The following is a 23,338-nucleotide window of genomic DNA, read 5'->3' as shown; positions in this document are numbered from 1 at the left end:
AAGTTCTGACTGTAGTGGAAGTATTACATATGAATAGAGTTTTATGGTTGTTTGTGAAGTAGTCTGTTGTATTTTTATTGTCGAAGTACACACAGACTCGGGCATTGGATATTCGAAAGGCAAATCGGATGGCATTAGATCCGGTAATGTTTGTTATTGCGTATACGTAGTTTTTTATAGTTGTATCGTCGATTGCATCTATTATAAAGCTTGGCCTTTATTCGGCAATAGACTACTCATTGTGGCGGTAGAATCTTGTATGTTGAGGAATTGGGAGATTCGGTTTATTGCTTTTGCTTACGGTTCTTGACTTAATACTTGTGGTTCAGTAGTTGGGAGATTGGTTAGTCTCACTTACACTACAGCTCATGTTATGTACAAGAAGTAGTGTTTATGTGAGTTTGTCTGTACATATACACATCAGTGTGATGACCTACATTAACACTATGATGGTGATACGTGGTATAAGACAGTATAAGAGGGCTGGCGAATACGAACAAACGGACGAATGAAAGAGCGACCGACAATTGAAATTAACGTATTCGTAGCGGCGTTCGCGATTGAAGATAAACAAGCAAATACGTCCGATAAATTTAGCTGCTCTTAGACGACTGTCAATAAATTTGTTTAACATTAGACGTAGAATTGATTACAAAGATTGCAGAAGAAAATAGAGCCCGATTAAGGAAGAATGAAAAGATTATTATTTCTCACCGTAAGTTCAACTACATATACATCTACGCTGTATGTAGCGAAGCTTTGTAAAGCTAAATACAGCTTTCTGTTGTATTTAGAAAAGAGTTAATAAATGTTGGAGTTAAAGTAAGAAAGTTTACGGACTCGCCAAATGAAAGTTATTAGCCGCAAGTTAGTATACCGTACTAAACATGCGCCTCACAATGCAAACTCCTTGTAAGTACGTTCAGACTGTTCTCTTTCTCTCTCTTACACCAGATACACATTGACTGCTCCCTTCGTGCCGGTTAACTGTTTACCAGGGGTGCGAGTTAAAGGAATCAACCTTCTTTCTTTTCTTTCTATAATGTAAAATCTTATAGTTAAAACACGTCGATAAATTCAAGGATAGCACATATTATGACGTCTGACTATTTTCAAGGTATTCTTTTCTGCAAATAGAAGTTAAACTATAAATATCTATTGAATAATAATATCAATGTGATAAGCAATCAGACAATCATGTAAGTGGACAACTTTTATACATCAGTTTACAATAAAAGATCAATGCAATGAAGACTATTTGGGAATTCTTAAGATGTATAAAAGTAGAGAACAAGAGAATTTATTCAAAAGGGATAAGAAAAGTTATAACTTTCAAATGAAAATCTTTAAACATTACTAAATGTTAACGTCGACCTCGTCATTTTTATATTACGATCTATTTCCTTCGTCTCGGTATTTCCGAATCTCCGGTTCTTCTCTCTCGAAATAAAAGAAATCAACTTTCTTGCTACCTCGTAAATAAGCAATGTCTCCATCGATCGAGGCTTGTGTACGAGCCGAAAGAACGCGATAACACGATCGATTCGACGGTGTCGAGTCTTGTTTGCTGGGGATGGATTCACGTTAAGAAAAAAAACGTCACTGTTCTTGTTGTCGTTTGTGTGCTGGTAACCCGTAGATTTGTACTACTGACTGGACTATTAGTTACCTTATCACTTATACTATTTATACTCTTATATATACCTATATGCAGGATATATATACAGGATGATCGACTTAAGTGTTACATACTTTGGAAGTGAAACTTTTTTGACGACAGTAACGACAAAATTTTATGAAATGACATGAAAAAAGAGAGATATAGAGAATAGGATAGAACCAGCAGTTGATCGTCAGCTTAACGAGATTATAGAAGGTTTTAATGATAGTATTGTATGTATGAAAACGTCGATCGATAGTTATTACGAGATGCGTTTTTTTATAGAAGGATGAGTAAGTATGAGAAAAAAAGTTGAAGAATTTTTACAATGTGTGCACACCGACCAAAACAAACTTCCGCCATTTACACCATGAAGTCTGTCGGTATTTACGATGCACGGGCACAGCGATTTCAAATTTACGGCATGAAGTAATTCGATATATCTCCCTTACATTTAGTGTGGACTGATATCTATATTTTGATATTTCTATATGCACATGTGTTTTATATCGATACAAATAAAAATTATTTATGTGTTTTGAAGTTATTTAATTATTACATACGGTGGTGATTGATATTAAAAAACTATGAATATCTTCAAAAATATCTTCAAAAAAATGGATTATTTGTGAATATTAGTAATAAAAGTCTTTTTTGAGGTTAATTGAGGTATGTATTATTATTTATTAGTTTTAATTCGTTTTATTTTCTCTCTATAGTGATCACGAATTTAAGTTGAAAATGAATAAACAAGATAACATGCCGTGTGATTTTTTATGCCTTAACCATACGATGACAATTTTCTGATTTAAATCTAAAAATACCTGTAAATTACAATCATTCTCTTTATCCTGATATTAAAACAGACAATAATAAGTAGAATAGCAATATTCTGTTTAGTTAAAATACTTTTTAACTAAAATTTTATTTTTTAATTCAATTTATGGTGTTCTGCTTCTCTTTTTATATCTTTTATGTTTCATACATAAACTACTTTTTTAAATAATTTTAGATAAGGATGTGACTCTATATTTTTTATTCCAATCGAAAACCATAACACACCCAAGAAAAAGATTCTATTATAGTGAATTATTGTGAATTATTATGCGAATAGAATGCAGCTGCAATTAGAAGGAATAAGCAAGACATGAATCTATTAAAAAGTAAAAATAACAATTTTGCTTCTAAAAGAAACAAATATTATAATTCTTTTAAAAAATATTTATTCAAAGCATTAGAAAACTTATTCTCTCCGCAAAGGTGATCAATCATTTTACTGGAAGAGAGAGCGCATTATTTTCAACAACAACAACAACAAGAAACCGACGAACCTGAAATTATGAAAGAATTTTGAAGACACCATCTTCTTTTTATTCACACTGGAAAGAAACCATGAGCATTAATATTCTATCAAAAGAATTGAAAAATGAATGCATCTTAGTTATTTATAAATTATTTTCTATAATAAATCTTATTAAACTATAATCTCTTGCATCTTTTTGACCAGTATCAGTATACATTTAAATTTCTGATTTAGTTTTCGAGATTTTTAAAACTAATGCAGATGAGTGTAATGTCTATTACTATCGTTACAAAAATGTATCTAAAAGAAAGTATCCATCACAAATAAACGCGAAACGTTGTAAAGCGTATAGGCTGTGAAAAAAAATGTTTTGTTACGCAAAAGAAATATAACTTCTTATTTTTTTATTAATACAATTATATGTAGACATTAATATAACAATAACTTCTTTTTATCTAAAATCAAATCATCGAATAGGACTTGATATTTAATATCAAAAAGACTAGAACCAATAAAAAAAAGGAGAAAGATTTTATCTTGTAGTTTTTTGTCAAAAGAAATACATGCATTAGTTTATAATTCAATAACTCTTAACCGAGCTTGACAAAATTTACTTGAGAAATTTAATGTTATCTAATGTAAACATTTTTCACGTCGATGATTTTAAATATTTTGATAGAAATAGTAATAACACCTTACAGGGGCCACCTTGTACATCTACACCATCAGTATACGTGTTCCGAGTGATAGCGTGTGGCAACCGATATAACCAGCTCTGTTTCTCTACAGTAGTGTAAGGCCAAAGAATTATGTTACCGTGCCAAGGCCTCACCTTGAAACAGCAAAGCCATCTATGAATACTGTATGAGACGTTATTACTTTGATTCTCTTCGATCGTATCGTCAACTCATTTTACTGCTTACTAGTATAAGGAGAACCCTGGCGTAAAGAGTCGATCAACAACCAAAGGGATAATCTTAAAACATTAGAAAGTTTTTGAAGTACTATGTGTATTTCGATTAGCATCGTTCTTCGTGTCTTCTTTCAATTATTTCTTTGATTAAATCGTCAAAGTTACCTCGGACATTTCTTCCCCTCTTTGTTTCTCTTTGTTTCTCTTTGTTTCATTCGATTGTACCATAGTATTGTTTCGTTACAGCCTATCGACCTGTTTTAATGTATACATATAGTATCATATATACATACACGGTCATTTATAAGTGCCAGAGAAGGAAGAAAAATATGAGATGGTGGAAAGAGGGATAAAGATATAAAAGAAGACCAAGATAGGATAAAAGTGTAAAACTGTTTGGAATATAAACAGTGGGCCACTAGAATAAGAGTTATCATCCACCAACTGTTTATGTAACTCAACGAAAGTTTCTGAACTATTTTCAATATTCTCAAGATATTAATTTTCTAACTTTTATGTAAGATTTTATCCTTGTTATGTATAAATCCCAGTTGTTTAAAACTGTTCAAGCCTTCGGAGATCTGCAAAGTAGCGAAATTATTGTAATGTGTTATTCTAATCGCATTAAAATAGAAAACTTACTTGTTCGTTTTTCGACCTGGATTGAGAAAGATGGCCGCTATTATTGCATTAAAAGTGTAATGAAGATCGTTCATTTTTCTGAGAAATTTATAAACGACTTCATTGAATTCATACATAAAAGAAATATTATCATAGAATACGTACTCGATAAGGTATTTGAAACGATTGGAAAAGAAAATAATAGTATAATCGATTCGAAGAATTCATTGACGATGTAAATTTTTTTAAAACTTTAGAAGGTCTGATTCCTAAATAATTAGAATATCATGATGATTTAATAATTATTTAATCGTTTAAGTCCCGAAGGCTTTTAAAAAAATACGGTCGAAAAAGCCCGAAAAGCGTAATAGCGCTTGTTTTAATCAAGTGCGAAAAATCCCAAGCAGCGCTTGTTTAACACTACTTTGACAGTCAGTGACGGCGCCATCATTTGTCATAGCGTTCGAAATTTACTGGTACGGAGCTTTATTGGAAAGCATATTTTTATTGTTAAAGAATATTTTATATGAGAACGGTTTTTATATTAAGGAGGTTTATCATTATTGGGAAGCTCTTAATTGGGATTAATATTCAGCGATTTTATATTGTGTGGGAATATTATTGAGCGGTTCTTATTAGGCCAATTATTATTTAGAATCAGAGTAGTGTAAGAAGTTTTCTTTGTAGTGTCTTAATAAATAAAAGTTATTTTATTTTCATAATTATAGTTATTTACATAATCAACAAATTTACCTGATCAAAACAAGTATCGAACGGGTTTTCATGTTGTAAGAGAATGTTATCAAGCACGCTGCTGCTAATGCTGCTATTGTAATTGGGTACTCAAAGTCTAGGGGTTTCGAATACTTGACATTACGATCACCCTAAAGTTCATAGACTGTGGAGTGTCTCTGTGATAAGTACCAGAACTCTTATACTCCTTGGGTAACTTTTCTGGGATATTAAACTCTATATCTTTTTGCTGTATCTACATCGACTTCGCCCGCAAAAGAAAAGCTTTTATTATTTTCTCTTATAGACGAGATCTTCACATTCTACCCACGTCTCTGATATGATAATTTATCGATGGCGCAGCAAAAGATAGACCGACCTCCTATTTTTCCTTTTACGTCACCCGCTCTTTAAACCTTCTTGTTATTCGATCGTTAACTCGATCACTGATACGGATATTAATTGGTCGCAAAGCATACGCTTTTTATCGTCGTCGATTCATGTTTTTTACTTTAATATGAACGTTTTATCTTGCGAAAAGATTGCAGAAAAATTGTACGATAATGTAGATTTTTATATGTAACATTCACAGTGACTCGTTTTAATATTTAGAAACCATAGCTTTTTAAATATGATTGCACTGTACACTTATTTAGAGTGGAGTGTTTTTGTTACCAAATAGCACACTTTTATGAGATATCAAAAACATATAGGTTTTATTTATTTATTGATAACATAATTATCTATATGACATATCAAAAGCAAAATAACGCTTACTTTCAGTGTCACAAAAACATTCGAAAATGCTTTATCTTTTGTAGCTTATTTTCTCTAAAAAATTAGGTTACTTGCTCAAAAGTTTTATTTTCAAATATAGTCGTGTTAGAACACTCAATCAAAGATCATAAATCAGTTTACATTAAAAATTACAGATATATTATACGTATTATTAGCAAAAGTAGAACGCAAAATCAAAAATATTTCGTTCAATGTATGCCAACTTGTCATTTTTATAAAGAAAAGGGAAAATCTTACCAGGAAATTAGTAATTTATTAAATATACGTAAGAGTATATATAGTAGCGGACATCATAAAACCGTATATCCACGAAGATAGAATGAAAAGTATTCAGGAGAAAGGACTCCCGAAATTCGTTACTGTCCGCGATAAACGAAAGATTATCTAGAAAATAAAACAAGATCCTGAATTAGGTGCTCTGAAAAAAAGTTGATCTTATAGTTATTTAAAGAAACTAAAACGAAAGTGTATCCTTATATAGTTCGCAGGGCATTAAAAAAAGATTAATACAACGGTAGAGTTTCTCGTAAGAAGACTTCTATATATATATACTATATATAAGCGAAAATAATTGAAAGAAAAGAATTGTATTCGCTAAGGAGTATGTTTTTAAAGAAAAGATATAGCAAAATGGCCTAATATTTGCCGATGAAAGCAAATTAAATATTTTTGGGAGTGATGAATTATAAAATATGGTGACGGATCTGTGATTTCAACTACAAGAGTTGGCGAATTAGTCTTCATCAAAGGCATTATAGACAAAATCAAACATTTGAATTGCTTTTAACACAATTTGATAAAAAGTCCTACAAGAATGAAAATTGGAACTTGTTTCAAATTTTATCAAAACAATAATCCTCTCCAAAAAATCATATATTTTACATGAATATCTATTATTTAATTGTTCCAAACTCTTGAATCCTCCACCACGGTCGCTGGATTTGAACCCTATTAGAAATCTATAAAATGAGTTAGATCGTAAAATTGGAAAAACATCAATAAAATCAAAATAGGAATTAAAATACAGCAGTTTGACAACAGAATGGGGACACACATATGCCCATAGAATATTTAAAGAAAATTATTTTAAACATGCTAAAGCTATTGCAAAAAGTTCTTAAACAAAAAGGGAATCCAATGAAATATTAGAATTACTACAATTTTATTTACTATTGTTAATAACTTTTATAAGAATATTGTTCTCTTAGATGTGTCCGAGTTTTTTATTTATATTTTTTATATACTGTTTTTGTTATGCGCAATATAGATAATTATGGTAACTAAATATATAAAACCTATGTTTTTCTGACAACTAACAAAAGTGTACTACTTATTGTTAGTAACAAAAACGAAACTTAACTCTACTCTAACAATAAGTAAGCGTATAGGGCAATCATATTTAAAAAGCCATGGTGTTCATTAAAGTGAGTCACTCTATATGGAAATTTTCAATAACCACATTCAAAATGCTTATCAATTTTTCAGATACGTACGAAGACAGCCGAAGGAAAGGCCAAAGTGGACTTAGTTCATCACGACAATGAAGTATTTAAAGAAAAAAGGAAGAAACGAAAGCATAGAATAAGAAGATTAAACGAATAAGGGAAGGAAGAAAGACAAGCAGAGAATTGTTCGAAGAAATCACTATGAGTCACGATATTTTCAAAAATGTTTTTGCACTGGTAACAATATCGGCAACTATTATGAAATAAACTTCGTGAAACTTTTTTGGCAACGAACCACCGACGCTTATGTAACTCTCACGAGAGAAAAAATGATTTCACGATGCGGATTCACCTATAGAAAAAAGGAAATATTCGCAGATTTAGAGAAACGTGTTTACATCAGTGAATAATAACAACACAACACCAAGCAGTCAGCACTCTTTTCAACAATTAACCGTTAAGGAAAGAAGAGAAAAAATCGAAGAAGAGAAGAAGAATGATAAACGCGTGAAATATTGGCTTCAGGACTCGTGTTGCGTTTATCAAATTTTCATGGTAAACAGAAAGTGACCGTTCGTGTTAGTATTATGTAAAGTAGAAAGAAACGAAAGAATTAAAAATTTGTTCCTCTAAGGATTGCAAAAGTGTGTCAGGGAAACTAAAGATCCGTCTGTAGTGTTTGGCAATTGATGTAGACACGGAATGTGGAAGTTCCGGTTGGCGTATCGGCAAAGAGACGAGGAATACGTTCGATGGTCGAAGTTAGATGTGCGGTTGAATGCGTCCCTTTGTTCGAACTCGGAAGAGAAGATCGTGTCTCGCGTTTGGCGTACAGTGGATGCTACGTGATACTCGAAAAAAGGGCATACGACAGTACGTCGTGTTGGTTCGCTTTCGTGTAGTTACAGTGACGCGACACGTGTTCGATGTTAACGTTGAGGTGAAAAAAATTTCACTCGGAAGTCGCGAATTGGTGGTCGCGAGTATTTCAAGATGGCGACTGGTATCATCGTTACATCCGCAGGACGCCGACAACGTTGGCGTCATTTACTGGTCCGCGCGCATCTCTTTGCCGCCATTTTGTGGCTCGACGCCATCTTGACGTGCAGTGGGCAGAAACCGATCAACCTCGGTGGTGTTAAGAAACGTGATGTCTACATCGCCGGTTTTTTTCCATACGGGAATCACGTACCGGAATGTCACCTGGGCCGTGGTGTCATGCCTTCTGTTAAACTCGCCGTTGACCACATCAACGAAAATCAAACAGTTCTAAGAAATTATCGGCTACATATGTGGTGGAACGATACAGAGGTAATGTTTTTTCCCATTTCTTTAAGTTTTTCTATGGACAAAATTGTTTATTAACTATTTTATTTCTTCCTTTCTTATTCTTTTTTCCTTTCTTAAATTACTCTCTTGATTTTCAAATTGGGATTGAAATATCCCACATGACTTAGTGTTAATGTGTTTAATTACAACTCAAACATTCCGCTAGCATATTTATTATTTCAACGTTTCGCTTAAGCGCATAGCGATGTTTGATGTTTAGTCAGCGATATTATTCATTCGGGTCATCGTGGGTTGTTGACCTCGGAATACTCTGACCCATAACGTAAAACGCATTATTATAACACCGCCGTAAACTATATTGATCGGTTAATTGCTCGAAAAAGCAGGCATATTCATAATTTGAAGAACGCAGCATCGCTTCCTTTCACTTGTTAACTCTGTGCGAAAATCGATACTACCTAGGCCGCGGGAGAATAAGAGATTTTAAATAACGTGTTCTGATTGTTTCGAGTTTTCTTGTCATCAAAGGAATATCCCTAGCGAATTATCTTTAAAAGTACTAAGAGAAATCGTTTGCATAAAGTGAATGACGCCTCTGATGGTAAATATCATTTTTGTCATCAGTTTTTTCTTGTTTTTCCTTTTCTCGTTTTTTTTTTCTTTCACAATGTGCCTCATTAATTCAGGTCTATATTGAAGTAGATAGCGCTGCAAGCATTTCCTGAAAGAAAAGAACTTGCGTTAATAATAACTTATTAGAGAAACTACTCTAGGAGGTGCAATTCTCTTCCATTAGTCTTTTAGAATAAGAAAGGGAATATATAACCTAGGCACTTCGACGAAAACTTTAGCAAGAGAATTGTGACTCTAATTTCGACAACAACGAGGACGATCATAATTATTATAGTAATATAAAGAGAAAGACCACTATCATCATTTACACATAGTATAACGATCAATGGATCGTAACGGCGCTTGCTACTGCTTTATTGTCTCAATTGTATGAGTTGTAACTGAAGTACGCGTTGTATATAGGTCTCGTGTTCAGTCCACCGAAAGATACGCAATATCCTGGCACCGGACGGTGCTTTATACTCACGAACAATTATATCATTCGGTACCATGCCAACGCGGTTTCGAAATACCAGTAAGTTTTCCGTGTCTCGATCGACGAGTTTTTCAAGAGAACCATGAAGTCAAACATAATATCTCTACTTAAACTTTAGCTTGATTTTAAATTTTCGATTAAAATTTGTTTACTAAGCAATCAGATTAAGGCCTTACATACGTCTAGCAGCGTCAAAAATGCGCTAAAAGAAAAAAATTGTTTAGTAGCGATAACAATAGAAATTAATAAAAATAAATAGTGCACATTATTTATTGATATTTAAACTCTATCAAAAATTTTATTTCACTTTATTTTTACAAAAATTACTATATAAAAAATCACGTGATCCACAACAGTAAAAAAGAAAGTTACTCTACAGTCTGCATTATATCTCCAGTAAATTTTGATCGATCTACAGAATTTAACATAATTCTTATAAAATAAAGTTATAGTTATAGTTGTCGAGCCGGAATTTTAAATTTTGGTAAATTTAGCAATTTATGGCAGTTTTAAAAAAGTATGCATTTTACATCATAAATTTTATACTTTAATTATTTTTTTTAAATTTTTAAATCAAAGTATCAAAAATCCGGCTCGACAACTATAGAGAAAACGATTTCGAATATTTAAAAACAAATCGCATTAAAAAATATTAAAAACTTTATGAGTTATCATACTAATAGTGGTGGAAAAAGTAGTTTCGAGAAAAACGCGTTTAAAGTTTTAAGTGTCTCAAACAAAGGACAGCTATCTGCGCGCACCAAACTCTCGTCGGGTAGTCACATTTTCTACCATAATTTTGGATCTATGGGGAATTTTTGCAATCGACGTTCACATAAATAAGACTAAAACTATAGAGAACAACAATCTGTTAAAAAAAAATCGATTTTGGGAAAATTCTGAACGTATGTAAGGCCTTAAGAAGTAAATTTTGATTAGTGATTAATCAAATTTTTTAAATTAAATTAATATTTTGAAGAATGTGTGGCTCTAAATTTTATTCTTATTTAACAGAAATGTTACAAAATAGATCCTGATTTTTAATTAACTAAAATATTCTATAAATTCAACATATTCTATTAAATACTATTTACCTACTAACTTTTCGAAACTATATATAACTATTATAGTTTCGATTGTACAATGTACAAGGAATGCAATATTCTATATACGAATGCATCGATCATTTTCTCGATGTAATATGAATATAATTTTGACTGTTGTATTATCAAACTTAAATGTGATAGAAAGTTCCAAGTTTAAAATCACACAAATACTATTTACATTCCAAGCAATTAAGGATTGATACACAAATGATTAATTTTTTATGCGATTAATGAATAGAACTTTGTGAGTCTATGATAAGCAAATATTATACGTTCAAGATAGATCTCTCTTCTCTAGTACAAACATAGGATAGCAATTATCAATATTTGCATGTTCAGAGAATGCATTATTCCTATTGGTAAAAGACACTCTAACGTGAGAATACGTATCCTTATAATATTATTAGTTGGTCTCTATTATGTGGCATATTAACGCAAGTTTTTCCTGTATGACTGGTCAATTTCTTCGAGGTACTTTAAAAAAATTTTTAAAAATCCGACAGAAAGAGAAGAAAGGAAAGAGAATTTTTTCTGATCGATAATGAGTTTGTATCTAAGATGACTCGCTAAATGTTAAAAGCGAGCTTGACCTTGTCTGAAAAGAAGAAGGAGAGAAAGGAACAGAGACGAAAGGGTAAGCTTCGATCGGTGTCTAATTATTTTTGCAAATGTAACAGTCAGTTTCGTGGTGATATCGTCGATAGTGACATTCACGTTGAGGGTTGAAGCGAAAGGAAAATGATGGTCGTTGATTTTTGCGGTTGGTAGACCGTTATATAGCGAGTTTACTCGGCAGATCGATATTGTACAACCACTGAGTCAAGGTGAGTTCTCTCTCTTTCTCTTTCTTTCTCTCTCTTTCTCTCTAAAACTCTATTTCTCTCCCTCTTTTTCGCTTTAAGTCTTCAGCTTTGAGTTTCAAGTATAACCAAGAAAGTAAGCCATCGTGAAATGGATAAGCAAGAAGAAGAGAAAGTATTAACGGCACGGCAGCCAGTAGTGTTCGGGTTGACCGTCAGAACAGCACGTAGAACCGCGTGTGCTTACATAGACTCTTTGTATAATTTAATGCCAAGGATGCCCTGGACGATGGAGACGGCAATATACTCCGTGACATTATTATTGGTCGACGGTTGTTCGCCGGTGCGGCTTGTGATTATCCATGGATCGATTAAATCGAGCGTGACCCTGTCCTCTTACCCTCCATATGATGCCTACTTAACGTCGTACCTACACTTTTCTATGCGATCTTGAACAAGGTTTTACTTGTAATAGATATGCTCATCAGTTTACTTCTATCTTTATCTTTGTTTAATCATTATCATATAAGTATAAATTACATTTATACACGCGTTTATAGAAGGAACCATAAAAATATTTTAACGATATTTTTGTAATACTGTGTGCTCATTATTAAACAAATTTTTTTGTAAATCTTTATAATTAGAATAAGCCGCAAAGTAAAAAAGAAATTACGATCGGATTTATGAAAATAACGAGTGTGGATTAAATTATTACTAATTACATTTTCTGTATGAGCTGGTTTATAATTTATAATTGCAAAATTTATAATTGGGATGCGTTGCGAACATAAGTTTATATGAACTTGTTTCATCCATTTGACCTCAATAATACGTAGTATAAATTTGGTCCCAATCATTTTGGATACTCTATATATGTTACCGTTAAAGCGTGTAATTCAGTTAATTCAAGAAATGGTATGGAACTCAGACATTGTAAATTGGATTTAATTTCTTTCGTTTTCTTTATGAAACGTAAATTCAAGTGTACTCGAGAAATGTCGGTAGAATTTGTGGATAATAATTATGAAGGCAATAGAACACAGTAGGAAAGTAATAATTATCTCTCGAGAGTTTATTTGGTAAACTTTATTTATTAGTCGTCATGACCGCATTTCTCACGAAGTAAAACCGCGAGGTCGCATTTTTCGATCGTTTTTTTCTGAATTATATATAATATAAGTTTCATTTATATATTTATACACGCTTACAAATGTTATTGGAGAAAAATAATAAGCATTTGTGGCAATGTATTTGTCAAAATAGGAAATCTCCCCATGGCACATTTGATTTCTAGTGTTCTGTTTAGTTAAAGTAAAAAAACCGAAATGATTCTTAATTAGAACGAGTTTAATTATAGCAAATAATGAAATGAAGTTAAAAGTTTAATATTTGAATAAATAGCAATTTATTGAAAAGTAGTAATTATCGAGTTTTATATTTTGCGTATTTTTAGCGAGCAAAAAAATAAAAAAAAATATTTTGAAATAATTTGAATACAAGCTATAAAAATATATATAATAAAGGTTTATATAAAAATTGATGAAACAGGTCTTCAAATATTATATTAGCCATTATTGGTATATATATAAAGCTAACTAAAAAGTTAGCTTTTTACTACAAATACTACATTTTGTGATATGTATAAGTTCTTTTTACATAGCCAATACAAAAAATAAGGTAAAATGGATGACGAATAAAAAAAGATAGACTTAAATTTATTTGTCTTGATTGGGATGGATTAAATTGTAGAGATTATGTTAAAATAAGAGAATAAGGGTACAGCAAGAGATTTATTTTTATATTATTCTTCTTTTTTTGAAGACTAAGCAATCGTTTTTATATGCACTATTTACTATTCCCAATTCGATGGACTTTCGAAAATAGTTAAATACAGGGACACAAAATCCATTCCAAACATACGAACATATACAGCAATAGGGAAATGTATTTTTATACTAGGTCAGCAATTCAGAGCTCTTCTCTCGCGGTGTTTGGAGGTGGGGTTTAAAAGAATGAAGAAACCTTATGCTTTGGAAAATGGGAAATCGAGAAAAAATTCTCGTAGTTTTCTCTCGTTGGAAATGTTCCCAAATTTTTTGTGCTTATTGATTAGTTGATATGAAGAATTTCGAATGTTGCCTTCTTGCTTTGAGATAACAGAACATTTTTCTCTTAATTTGTTAGAAAATGTTAATAGGTTTAATGCTCTGTTTCTTCTTCATTTTTCTGTTAAATAAATAAGAAATTTGTTTTTCACAGTAAGCAATTCATCAGGTGCATACTATGAATTTCTTTGATGAACGAAGATGAAAATACATTTAAAATTATATAATTTTAGGAACTATGTTATCAGTATCATTCAATTATTATTATAAAAAAAATTAAAGAAACCGTCTTATAATTACTTTCATTTTAATTTGCAGATATTGCGTATTTACTTTTTCTCTTATTTCCAATAGTAATTGTACAATGATATTAGAAATACATGAGATTATAACCAGCTAACTTTATCTTTTTTCTGTATTATTTGATATCGTGAGAAAAGAACATATTGTGTATATTAATTTTTTACAACTACTTAATGTTTTTTTCTCTTTTTCACCTTCCATTAAGTCGCGATGATAAATATCCACGACTGACATAATAACCAATAGATTTTATCTCTCATAATCAGCATGTGATCGACAGATCGCAACATAATGTTTATCTCTTTTTCGTACTATTTAATGTTTATTTTCATGTTTCTTAATGCTGATTTTTATGTATATTGCTGTTTATCGACTCTTAATTCTTCGAATTAATTTTATTTCTTTTATTTATTTACAATGTCAATCATTCTTTGATAATCTTTTCATTTAAAATGTATCTGTTAAAATTAGTAAAAGCTAATCAGTAGATGCATTTGTAGAAATAAGATCTCAGAAAAGTTCATTAGAAACCGTGGTCGTAAGTGGTCGTCAGTTATGTTTTAGATTTTATTTTTTGTAGAGAACATAAATACTAACTATATACGCATATGTTAGTGATCATATCTCTTTTATGATACTTGCTATAAAATGAGATAGAAAGAGGGGAGCTTTTATATGGGCAATTAGGTAATCTCATGATGTCGTGTTTTTATCCACATTGACACGATCTCCGAAGAGTTTTTTAATGGCCATCACGAATGTGTCATTTGGATTAAAAAAATAGACATAGAGAGTAAGAGAGAGAGAGAGAGCGAATATGCTCGTCGTAGTCGATCGATGACGTGCCTCTTTGCTAAGTTTACAATAGAAAAGAAAAGAGAAATCAATAGGCCAATGTCGTACCGCATAATCAACTTTTATACAGAGTAAAAGAGAAAAAGAAGATTCTTGTTTGTTATTATTAATGTCAAGTGTAAAATTTATCATTTTCGTAATCCATCTTGTTCTTACAGATAGATTATAGGTTAAAAATGTTCAAAGAAGAAAAAGAAAGAAATAAATCGGCTACAGATGTACGAAGTTTAAACGCTTTATATAAGAAAAAGAAAAGAAAGAGAGTAAAAGAAATAGACAATAGTGCAATATATTAATGCCGGTTTCTTTCACAATAAAAAGATTATAAATAACGATTTCACAACGGGTGAACATTATCAGAGATATATTAAATGTGGTCCACATTGAATTAGGTTCTATATTTCATTGCACCATAGTTTATACAATGAAGAAAAACATTAGTTTAAATTTTGGTATCAAGAACATATAAAGCAAATAGGAAAGAAGGAAGAACATAGAACAAGAAGTCCTGAGAAGAGATCTCTTTATGGTGTAGATAAACATCATCCGATTTAGTGTAGTCTATAAATTTTAACAAAGAAAAAAGAAAAAGAAAAAGAAAAAGAAAGAATGGTAAAATACGAATTTTTCTTAAGCACATTGAGACGATTCTTTAAACATCCTACGCTTTCTTTTTTCTTTTTTTTCTTTTCTTTTGCCTTTAAGTAATTACATGATTTATTTTCAGCGATACTTATTTTATTACCTAATGGCTTGTCTAATAGCGTTATATAAGTTTAAGAACATTTTTTTTTCGCTCCTTCACTTCACAATTTTGTAACTATACATCAAATTAAACTTACGTCTATACAGTTTCTTATTACTTGGACTACAGAACATGAGAATATAAACGAAACTACGTTTATGCGCTACTCATCGACCATTTTGTGGCTGACATTATCCTAATTAGATTCATCTAATTGAAGTGAGAATACTACTCATAATACTTCCTTTTAGAAGCGTGAAAACTACTTACACCCTTAATGGATTAGGCGAATCTCATTGTTTTAAAACGTCTTTTTGGCGTCTTTACCATTTCATAATTTCTCTCTCTCTCTCTCTCTCTCTCTGTATGACATTCTCCTATTTAATTAAATTTATCTTCAAAGTAAATGTTCTGCTAGTAACAATGTACCATTTGAAATTAGCGCACATGTGTTTCTGCAATCAATTAACTTCGTTTGCATCAAGTAATACGATTACAATTACAATGCTGAAGCGTAGTTGAAACGATTGAACACAATCATAGTACAACGACTAAATCGTATTTCGATTGCTGCTGAAAGGACATTACGTTTTGAATGGTCATTGAACAACGACTGCACATTTTATTCTTTGCGGAGCTGTGGAAAACGCTGACATTTCTCTCTTTTTTTCTATCTTTCTCTTTATCTTTCTATCTCTCTCTTTCTTTCTTTATCTTTTCCTTTTCATCTTCCTTTCTATCTGTCTATCTTTTTTCTATCTCTCTCTTTCTTTTTATCTTTCTATCTTTTTTCTATCTCTCTCTTTCTTTTTATCTTTCTATCTTTTTTCTATCTCTCTCTTTCTTTTTATCTTTCTCTTTTGTTTTCTTTCTCTCTCTCTCTTTCTCTCTTCTTTATCTGAAGAACGAAGAAATGCATGCGTAGACCAGGCGGTCGAATGCAATCAAAATTTTATATCCACTTTAAAACTCTTAAAAGAGAAGTTTAAGATTACTCGAGTTTTTGTAAAATGTCGGAGTCGCTTCAAATTAGACTTCGTAGTAGCGATCTTCTTCAAACGGCAATATTTAGTTCCTGTCTGATTAGCCATTTTGATATAGTCTTATTTAACGATCAATGTATTGGAGGAAATGATGTTACATAAGTAGTTGTTTAATATTTGCATCTAGGATGTATAAGGTATGAAATTATTTGGAATTTAACGAATAATTGCTACTGAACAAACATCTTATTTTCGTACAAATATTTTGACAGTTACTGGTATAATAAGAATCAATTTTTAACTCAAAGATCATTTTGGAAAACGTTATAATCCATAGAATTTCGATCGTAACCATCTATTAAATACTGATTTTATTATTTCAAAAGAGAATTACAAAATACCTTGAAAAATCTTCCATACTACGATATTTTTTTCGTTTTTATATTTTCTTCGATCGGAATTAAGTCGTTTCGTATTCTCTCTATCTCTCTCTTTCTTTCTTCCTTTTACTAAGCTACCATATAATCCTCGAATTAGCTAATAGTTCAGATTATGAGTTCAGAATGAGATTTGTTGGACTAATAAATCATTTGCTCATGTATGTCTTGACCCATTCCTCGCAATTCCTGTTTCTCATATATAGCTTCGTAAGTCAAATAAGAATAATATTCTTTGTTTTTAGTCTTGCTTATCACCTTACCAACTTTACCCACTAGATGCTGTAATATAGATTTATTACTTATCTTCAAACAGGTTTTTCTCCGTTATTCTATCTTATTATTTTATAATACAATACCTATTTTTTTCTTCTTTCTAAAAAAACTTAGGTCTTTTATTTCCTGAGATTCTTTTCCCCATAATCTATGCATCTTGCTAAACACGTTCAAACTTTAAATTTAGATACGAAAAAACAATCCAATTGTAAGTTCTCTAAAATAAGATTTGCTTTTTATTCGTTTCCTTTCCTTCTCCTTTTTTGTTTCCTCATTTAACATACGAAACGTTATTTTTAAAGATACGAAGGATTTTTCTTTTACATGACGGTATATGTAATACGCGAGAACACATTTCTCGAGGATACGGTACTAAAGAAAAAAAAATAAAACGTTATACCAAAGCATGCACAAAAGTCATAGAAATTTTGTTCTACTACTTACAGCACAGTTTTTAAAATACGAGCACATTACCTACATTAAACATTATGATCTCGATTGAGTACAGTGGTGCCGCATGGCGAGCTCAGTCGGAAGCAATGAGTTGTACGAGGTTAGAGGAGAAATAGGGGTAGCTTTTGCCACCCCTGGAGACGCGTTGTATTTCTGAAACATAAAAATCTATCAGCTTTATCCGTTTTTACGGGAATTTCCGTAGCTTGGCATTCCTAGACTTTGGCTCAGCCCAGAACGTACGATTGAACGGGCAATATCTATGTTACGAGTAGGTTAGGAAAAGAAAAAGAGAAATAGGTTTTTTCTAAACGTATACGTAGATATACAAGTAATATTTATATATAATTTACGTACATACTTATAGAGTAAATATAGATTTATAATCATGATTTATAGTCAGAAGAAAACTTCACGTTCTTCATTTTCACTGATTTAGAAGCTATAAAGCATAACATTCTTATGCAGCCAACACATACACATATATGCAACGTAGACTAAATGAAAGTACTATAAGTTCTTTTCAACGAAATTATTGTTCATGCTTAATTCAACTTTTTTAAATTTAATAGTGAAGAAGGGCTGATCACTCAATGAAGAAACAAATGTGATCTTGACTTGAGATGAAAAGGAATATCATATTATTTTTTTTTATAAATTTGCACATTTATTATTCTATTTTTTCTTCTTCTTCTTTTTATTAGGACTTCGTCCTGTTATAGCTTTTATTGCTATTTCCGGGAGCGCTTTATTGTTTTTACCGAGGGTAGGTTGCTAGCCTCACCCTCGAACCCTCCTCTCCTTTGTCTCGGCTAGGGACTATTCTATTTTTTAATAGCTTTTATTCTTTGATAAAATAATTCTTAAAGTAAGTTAAATTTGTCGATCTATAAAATGATGTGAATTAGATATCATCATTTTATAAATCTCTAAATATAAATGTAACTTGCAGTAGAATGAGTTGATTGGGTAAATATAATATTTTCAAAAGATGCAAAAACGACAACCACATCTATTAAACCAAATATTAGGTTGGTGCATATGAAATGTCAGATTTTCTTTACATGTGAACCTTTGTCTCTCTGTTTTCATTATTCTTTTGTTTTTGGCATTACTTCGTTTATAGTCGTATTGTCCATTGCCAGAGTCACATTTCAACAAAGCAGATTTTTTCAAAAGTTTTTAATTTTTTAATTTTTTTAAATTTCCTAAGGATATGTGAATACAACCGATATATTCGTGTAATTTTTTTATGAGTATAAACTTGGTAATAATGCTGCAAAAGTTGCACGCAATATAAACAAGGCGTTTGAGGAAAATACTGTTAAGTATCAAAAAGTGCACCGTTGGTTGAAAAATTTCAGTCTGGTGAATTTTCCTTACAATATGAATCGCGAAAAAGACCCAAAATGTCTATGAAAAATGATGCTCTGAAAGCATTAGTGGAAAAGAATCCTACTGTATCTTCATGGGAACATGCTACCAGAAAGAAACTTATTCATCGGATCTTTCGCCAACCGACTTTCATTTTTTTGAATATTTAAAACAATTTTTACGGGCTAAACAGTATGAAAATGAAGACTATCTGAAAAATTCCATTTTAAAGTTTATTGATTCTAAAGATTAGAATTTCTTTAAGACAGGCATCTAAAATCTCGTTAGGAAAAGTAAATGAGATAAATTAAAATCTCGTTGTATTGAAGTAAATAGAGTTTATTTTGATTAAATAAACAGGTTTTTAAAAAGGATATGCAGTTTAATATATTCACTTAAAAACCCGACATTTCATATACATCAACCTAATACGTAAACGCATTCTTTGTTTATAAAACTTTTTAATAGAAAATTTAAATTCTTTCCAGTTTGTATTTCTTACAGTAAGAGAAAGTCCTTGTTTTTTATGTTCTTTACATATTTTTATATAGCGTAATACCTGCTCTGTATTTACTAAAAAATTCATAACATTTTGTTTATTCTATAGAACATTATTTACATTTCCAGAGTTGATCAAATATTTCATCAACTCTGATAGTATATTAGGTACAAGCATATATATGTACATCTATGTCAAAGGCCTTACCTCGTTGAAAAAATCTAATTCCTGCACGATCATTAAAGTTAAGCAACGATGAGCACGGTTAGTATTCGGATAGGTGACCGCTCGGAAACATCATGTGCTATTGTCTCTAGAGAGATAATAAGACGATCTCTATGGAAAGGTAAGATGGACTGTGTTTAGAAGATATTGTAGAAAATTTCTTCAAACCTATAAAAAAGAGAGGAATAACGACATAACATATCTACGTAGATATGTATATAGTATAATGTACATGAGTTCAGTGTACACACACAAACGTAAAAACAGCGAGTGTGGCAGTTTTTCTACCGCAAGAATATTTGATATTTATTTCTCCATACTTCTATATACTTCTCTATACTGGAAAGACTATTTTTTATGACGGTCTACATGATACGAGATTTGCAGCATGACCCAGATTCCTAGGATAGGTCAAACTTATTGAACATATGTTTTCCTACGAATCTATCTAACTGCCGTACAATCATGCTCCGACCTGTCCTTGTGATTTTCATAAAAAGTTAGATAAAGACAGCAGAATTCAATTTGGCGTGTGATACATATTTTTATAGTTTATTTTAACGTTCTTTTTCGATAGACTTTTTTGAACAGCAAAATCAACTGCCACAGAAAATGAGAGCTTTTTTTATGTTTCGTTTTTTTCAGAAGGTATTTGAATTACGACTAGTTGGACGAATTGTGCTTTATCATTTGTCTCCTATTTTCTCTTTTTTTCTTCCATATGCTTCTTTCTAACTCTTTGTAAATACCATTCATACTCGTACATATATATCTATCTACCTAGTCATACATTATAAAGTGTATCGGATGTTTTCTTTTAAACAGTATTCGTTGCCTTTAGTGGTATAGTAGATACAAGTATACATCGGAAGCAATGCCGTACGATTTTGCTTTTCGCTAAAAGTTCGAGAAGATCCGTTTGAGATGGCTTCGTAGAAGAATCCCTTTGTACGAAAGGCGAACTCCGATGATTTATCAAACATAAAAGAGCGTGAAACTTGTATACATGATTCGGATATTTCTATCGAACACAACTGTTTGTAGATATGTGTATATTTTGAGCATGGGAATGCTATACTATGTAACGTATAATAATCGTTTCATATACTCTCGGCTCTTTTGAACATTAAAGCCTACATTCTTTTCAATACACATATACGCGCACGCACACACAGCTACATATGTGTCAATGCTTCCCTACTTTCTCTTTTGCATTTGATTTCTGTGCTTTCGTGTGAAAATATTTCAGAATATTCGAAGTGGAGACAATGAATGTTATTATTATTTTTTCAATCGAATTTACTGTACTCGATATCGCACCAATATTTTCTCATCTTAACAAGTTTCCCTTCCGCCCTTTTCTCCTTTTTTCTATGCATAGCATCTGACAGCACATTTATCATGTCAATCTTTTCATCAAATTTAAGTTACCGTTTTACCTTAATAAGCTATTAGTATGTTTTATTGTCTTTTTATCTGTTGTTTTAAACATTATAATAGGCGTCCAGAACATTTTTGCTCAAACTTGTAATTAAATACGATTTTCTATAACAGGAATTCAAACAACGCATAACATATTAACCGACTTATGCGGGAGTTCGTAGGATTAGATTTATTGAAGTACGAAATATGAAAACAAAAATGAATAATAAGTTTCACTAATTATTGCAATTCTGGCAAAAATGCATGCAACTCATTATAATCTCCTCAAAACTATCTTAAAATCCTCTCTAATATACATAACTAGATATCCTTTCTATAATTACACGTGACTTAATATACTTTCTTGTCGCTCATTCGTCTCACATTACTTTCCGATCACTCAATTCACTCGCCGATACATTCTTTTCTTTCTTTCCACAACACACACTCACAATCAGGCTAGCAGCAACCATTCACTTACAATAATCTTAATCGATATTGCACCGAAATATAAACTTAATAAGTCTAAAAAATCTTGTCAAAAAGTGACAAGCGGTATGATACTGTTTGTTTCAGTTTATATTGAAAAATGTCAAAGCAGCACGATAGTCATCTTTAAATATATATCGATAGCCTCGAGCATACCGTCAATCGTGTAACACGGCCCAATTTTCTAGCACTTTTCGACATGGAATGTGAACAGCGCAATCGCTCTGTTTGGCACTCAGACAATAATTCAATTTCTTTATTTTCTTCATTGTCAGTTAAAAAATATAAAGAAACCAGAGAATATACTTATTTACGACATACACACACACAACGAAGCTTTTAATCTTCGTCGAAATATAATCAAACAAAATGCTTCAAAAATCATCGGATATCTTTTCTCTTTTTTGTGCACTCAATGGGGCGACACGCATGCGCACGTGCGTTCTCTTCCAGTTGGAAAGCTGCAAACTAGCACGAACTAGATACGATATCTACTTTTAAGATTTCTGCAAATAGTACTTGAATCGAGAGATAAAGAGAGAAAAGAAAGAATAGAAAGAAAGGGAAGGATAGAAATAGAAAGAGAAAGAGAAATAAGATAAAGAAGAGGAACAGCGAGGCCGTTCTAAGTTGGAGCTTCGACTATCAATCTCTCTATCTCCTTGTATCTATAGCGGCCCCTTGAATGATCCTTGTGTAGCAAGGGTGAGATGTTTGCGATGGAATTTGAAAGTTCAACCCTGCCGAGGGTTTTTGGTCCTTTCGAGGCACTCAGCCACTTCACCCTTCACTGTTATATGGCGCTTTAACTCCACTCGTCCATCGACCCTCCTCTTTCACCTACTTCAACCTCTTCTTCAACCCCTTCTTTCCCATTTCTCTTTCTCTCTTTTTTGCTCTTCCTATTCTTTTTTATCCTATCTTCCTCTCTCTTTCTTCATTTTTCTAGCGTCAACGTACTTGCCCCTTGGCATTGGTTAGATTTAAAGCAACGATCGAATAGAGCTTCTTCGCGTTAGTTCCAATTCCTTCAGCAGCAGTAGCGGTCTGCTTTCATGATTTTCTGCTTCGCGTTTATCTCCTAGCCGAGTCGTACCACAAAATAGAGTTTCTCTGTGTATATGAGCAAGGAAAGGAGAGAGAAGTTGGAAACATCGACAAAGGGAAATTGATCAATAGAAGTATTTATTTTTTTTTTCGGTTTTTTCTGGTGCTCTGATTTACAGAAGAAAATCAAAAAGTTGTTCTTATTTTAAGTTTTTAATTTTTTAGAAGTCAGAAATTTATAAAAGATCTGCGTGTCAAATGTACAAATTGAATAATATGGTTTTTATTTCGCGAACAAAACGCAAATCATAGCTTGTAAAAACATTATCTTATTGAACCTTTAACA

The 23,338-nt window shown here is 31.7% G+C and overlaps 1 protein-coding gene across 4 annotated transcripts in view; it reads left to right on the top strand.

Annotated features, from left to right (window-relative positions):
• The window catches only part of LOC122522976 (gamma-aminobutyric acid type B receptor subunit 2), a 246,282-nt gene that overhangs the window by 61,259 nt on the left and 161,685 nt on the right, over positions 1–23,338 (top strand). For all 4 annotated transcript variants that reach the window (XM_043644442.1, XM_043644443.1, XM_043644444.1 and 1 more), the window contains one exon: positions 7,513–8,783. In XM_043644442.1, the coding sequence (XP_043500377.1) occupies positions 8,466–8,783 (318 nt within the window). In that variant the 5' untranslated portion in view covers positions 7,513–8,465. The remainder of the gene's footprint in view (positions 1–7,512; positions 8,784–23,338) is intronic.

The sequence above is a fragment of the Polistes fuscatus genome, unplaced genomic scaffold, assembly GCF_010416935.1.
Source record: "Polistes fuscatus isolate 324 unplaced genomic scaffold, CU_Pfus_HIC Scaffold6, whole genome shotgun sequence".
NCBI classification, from domain to species: domain Eukaryota; kingdom Metazoa; phylum Arthropoda; class Insecta; order Hymenoptera; family Vespidae; genus Polistes; species Polistes fuscatus.
This window is presented reverse-complemented; position numbering and strand designations above follow the sequence as displayed.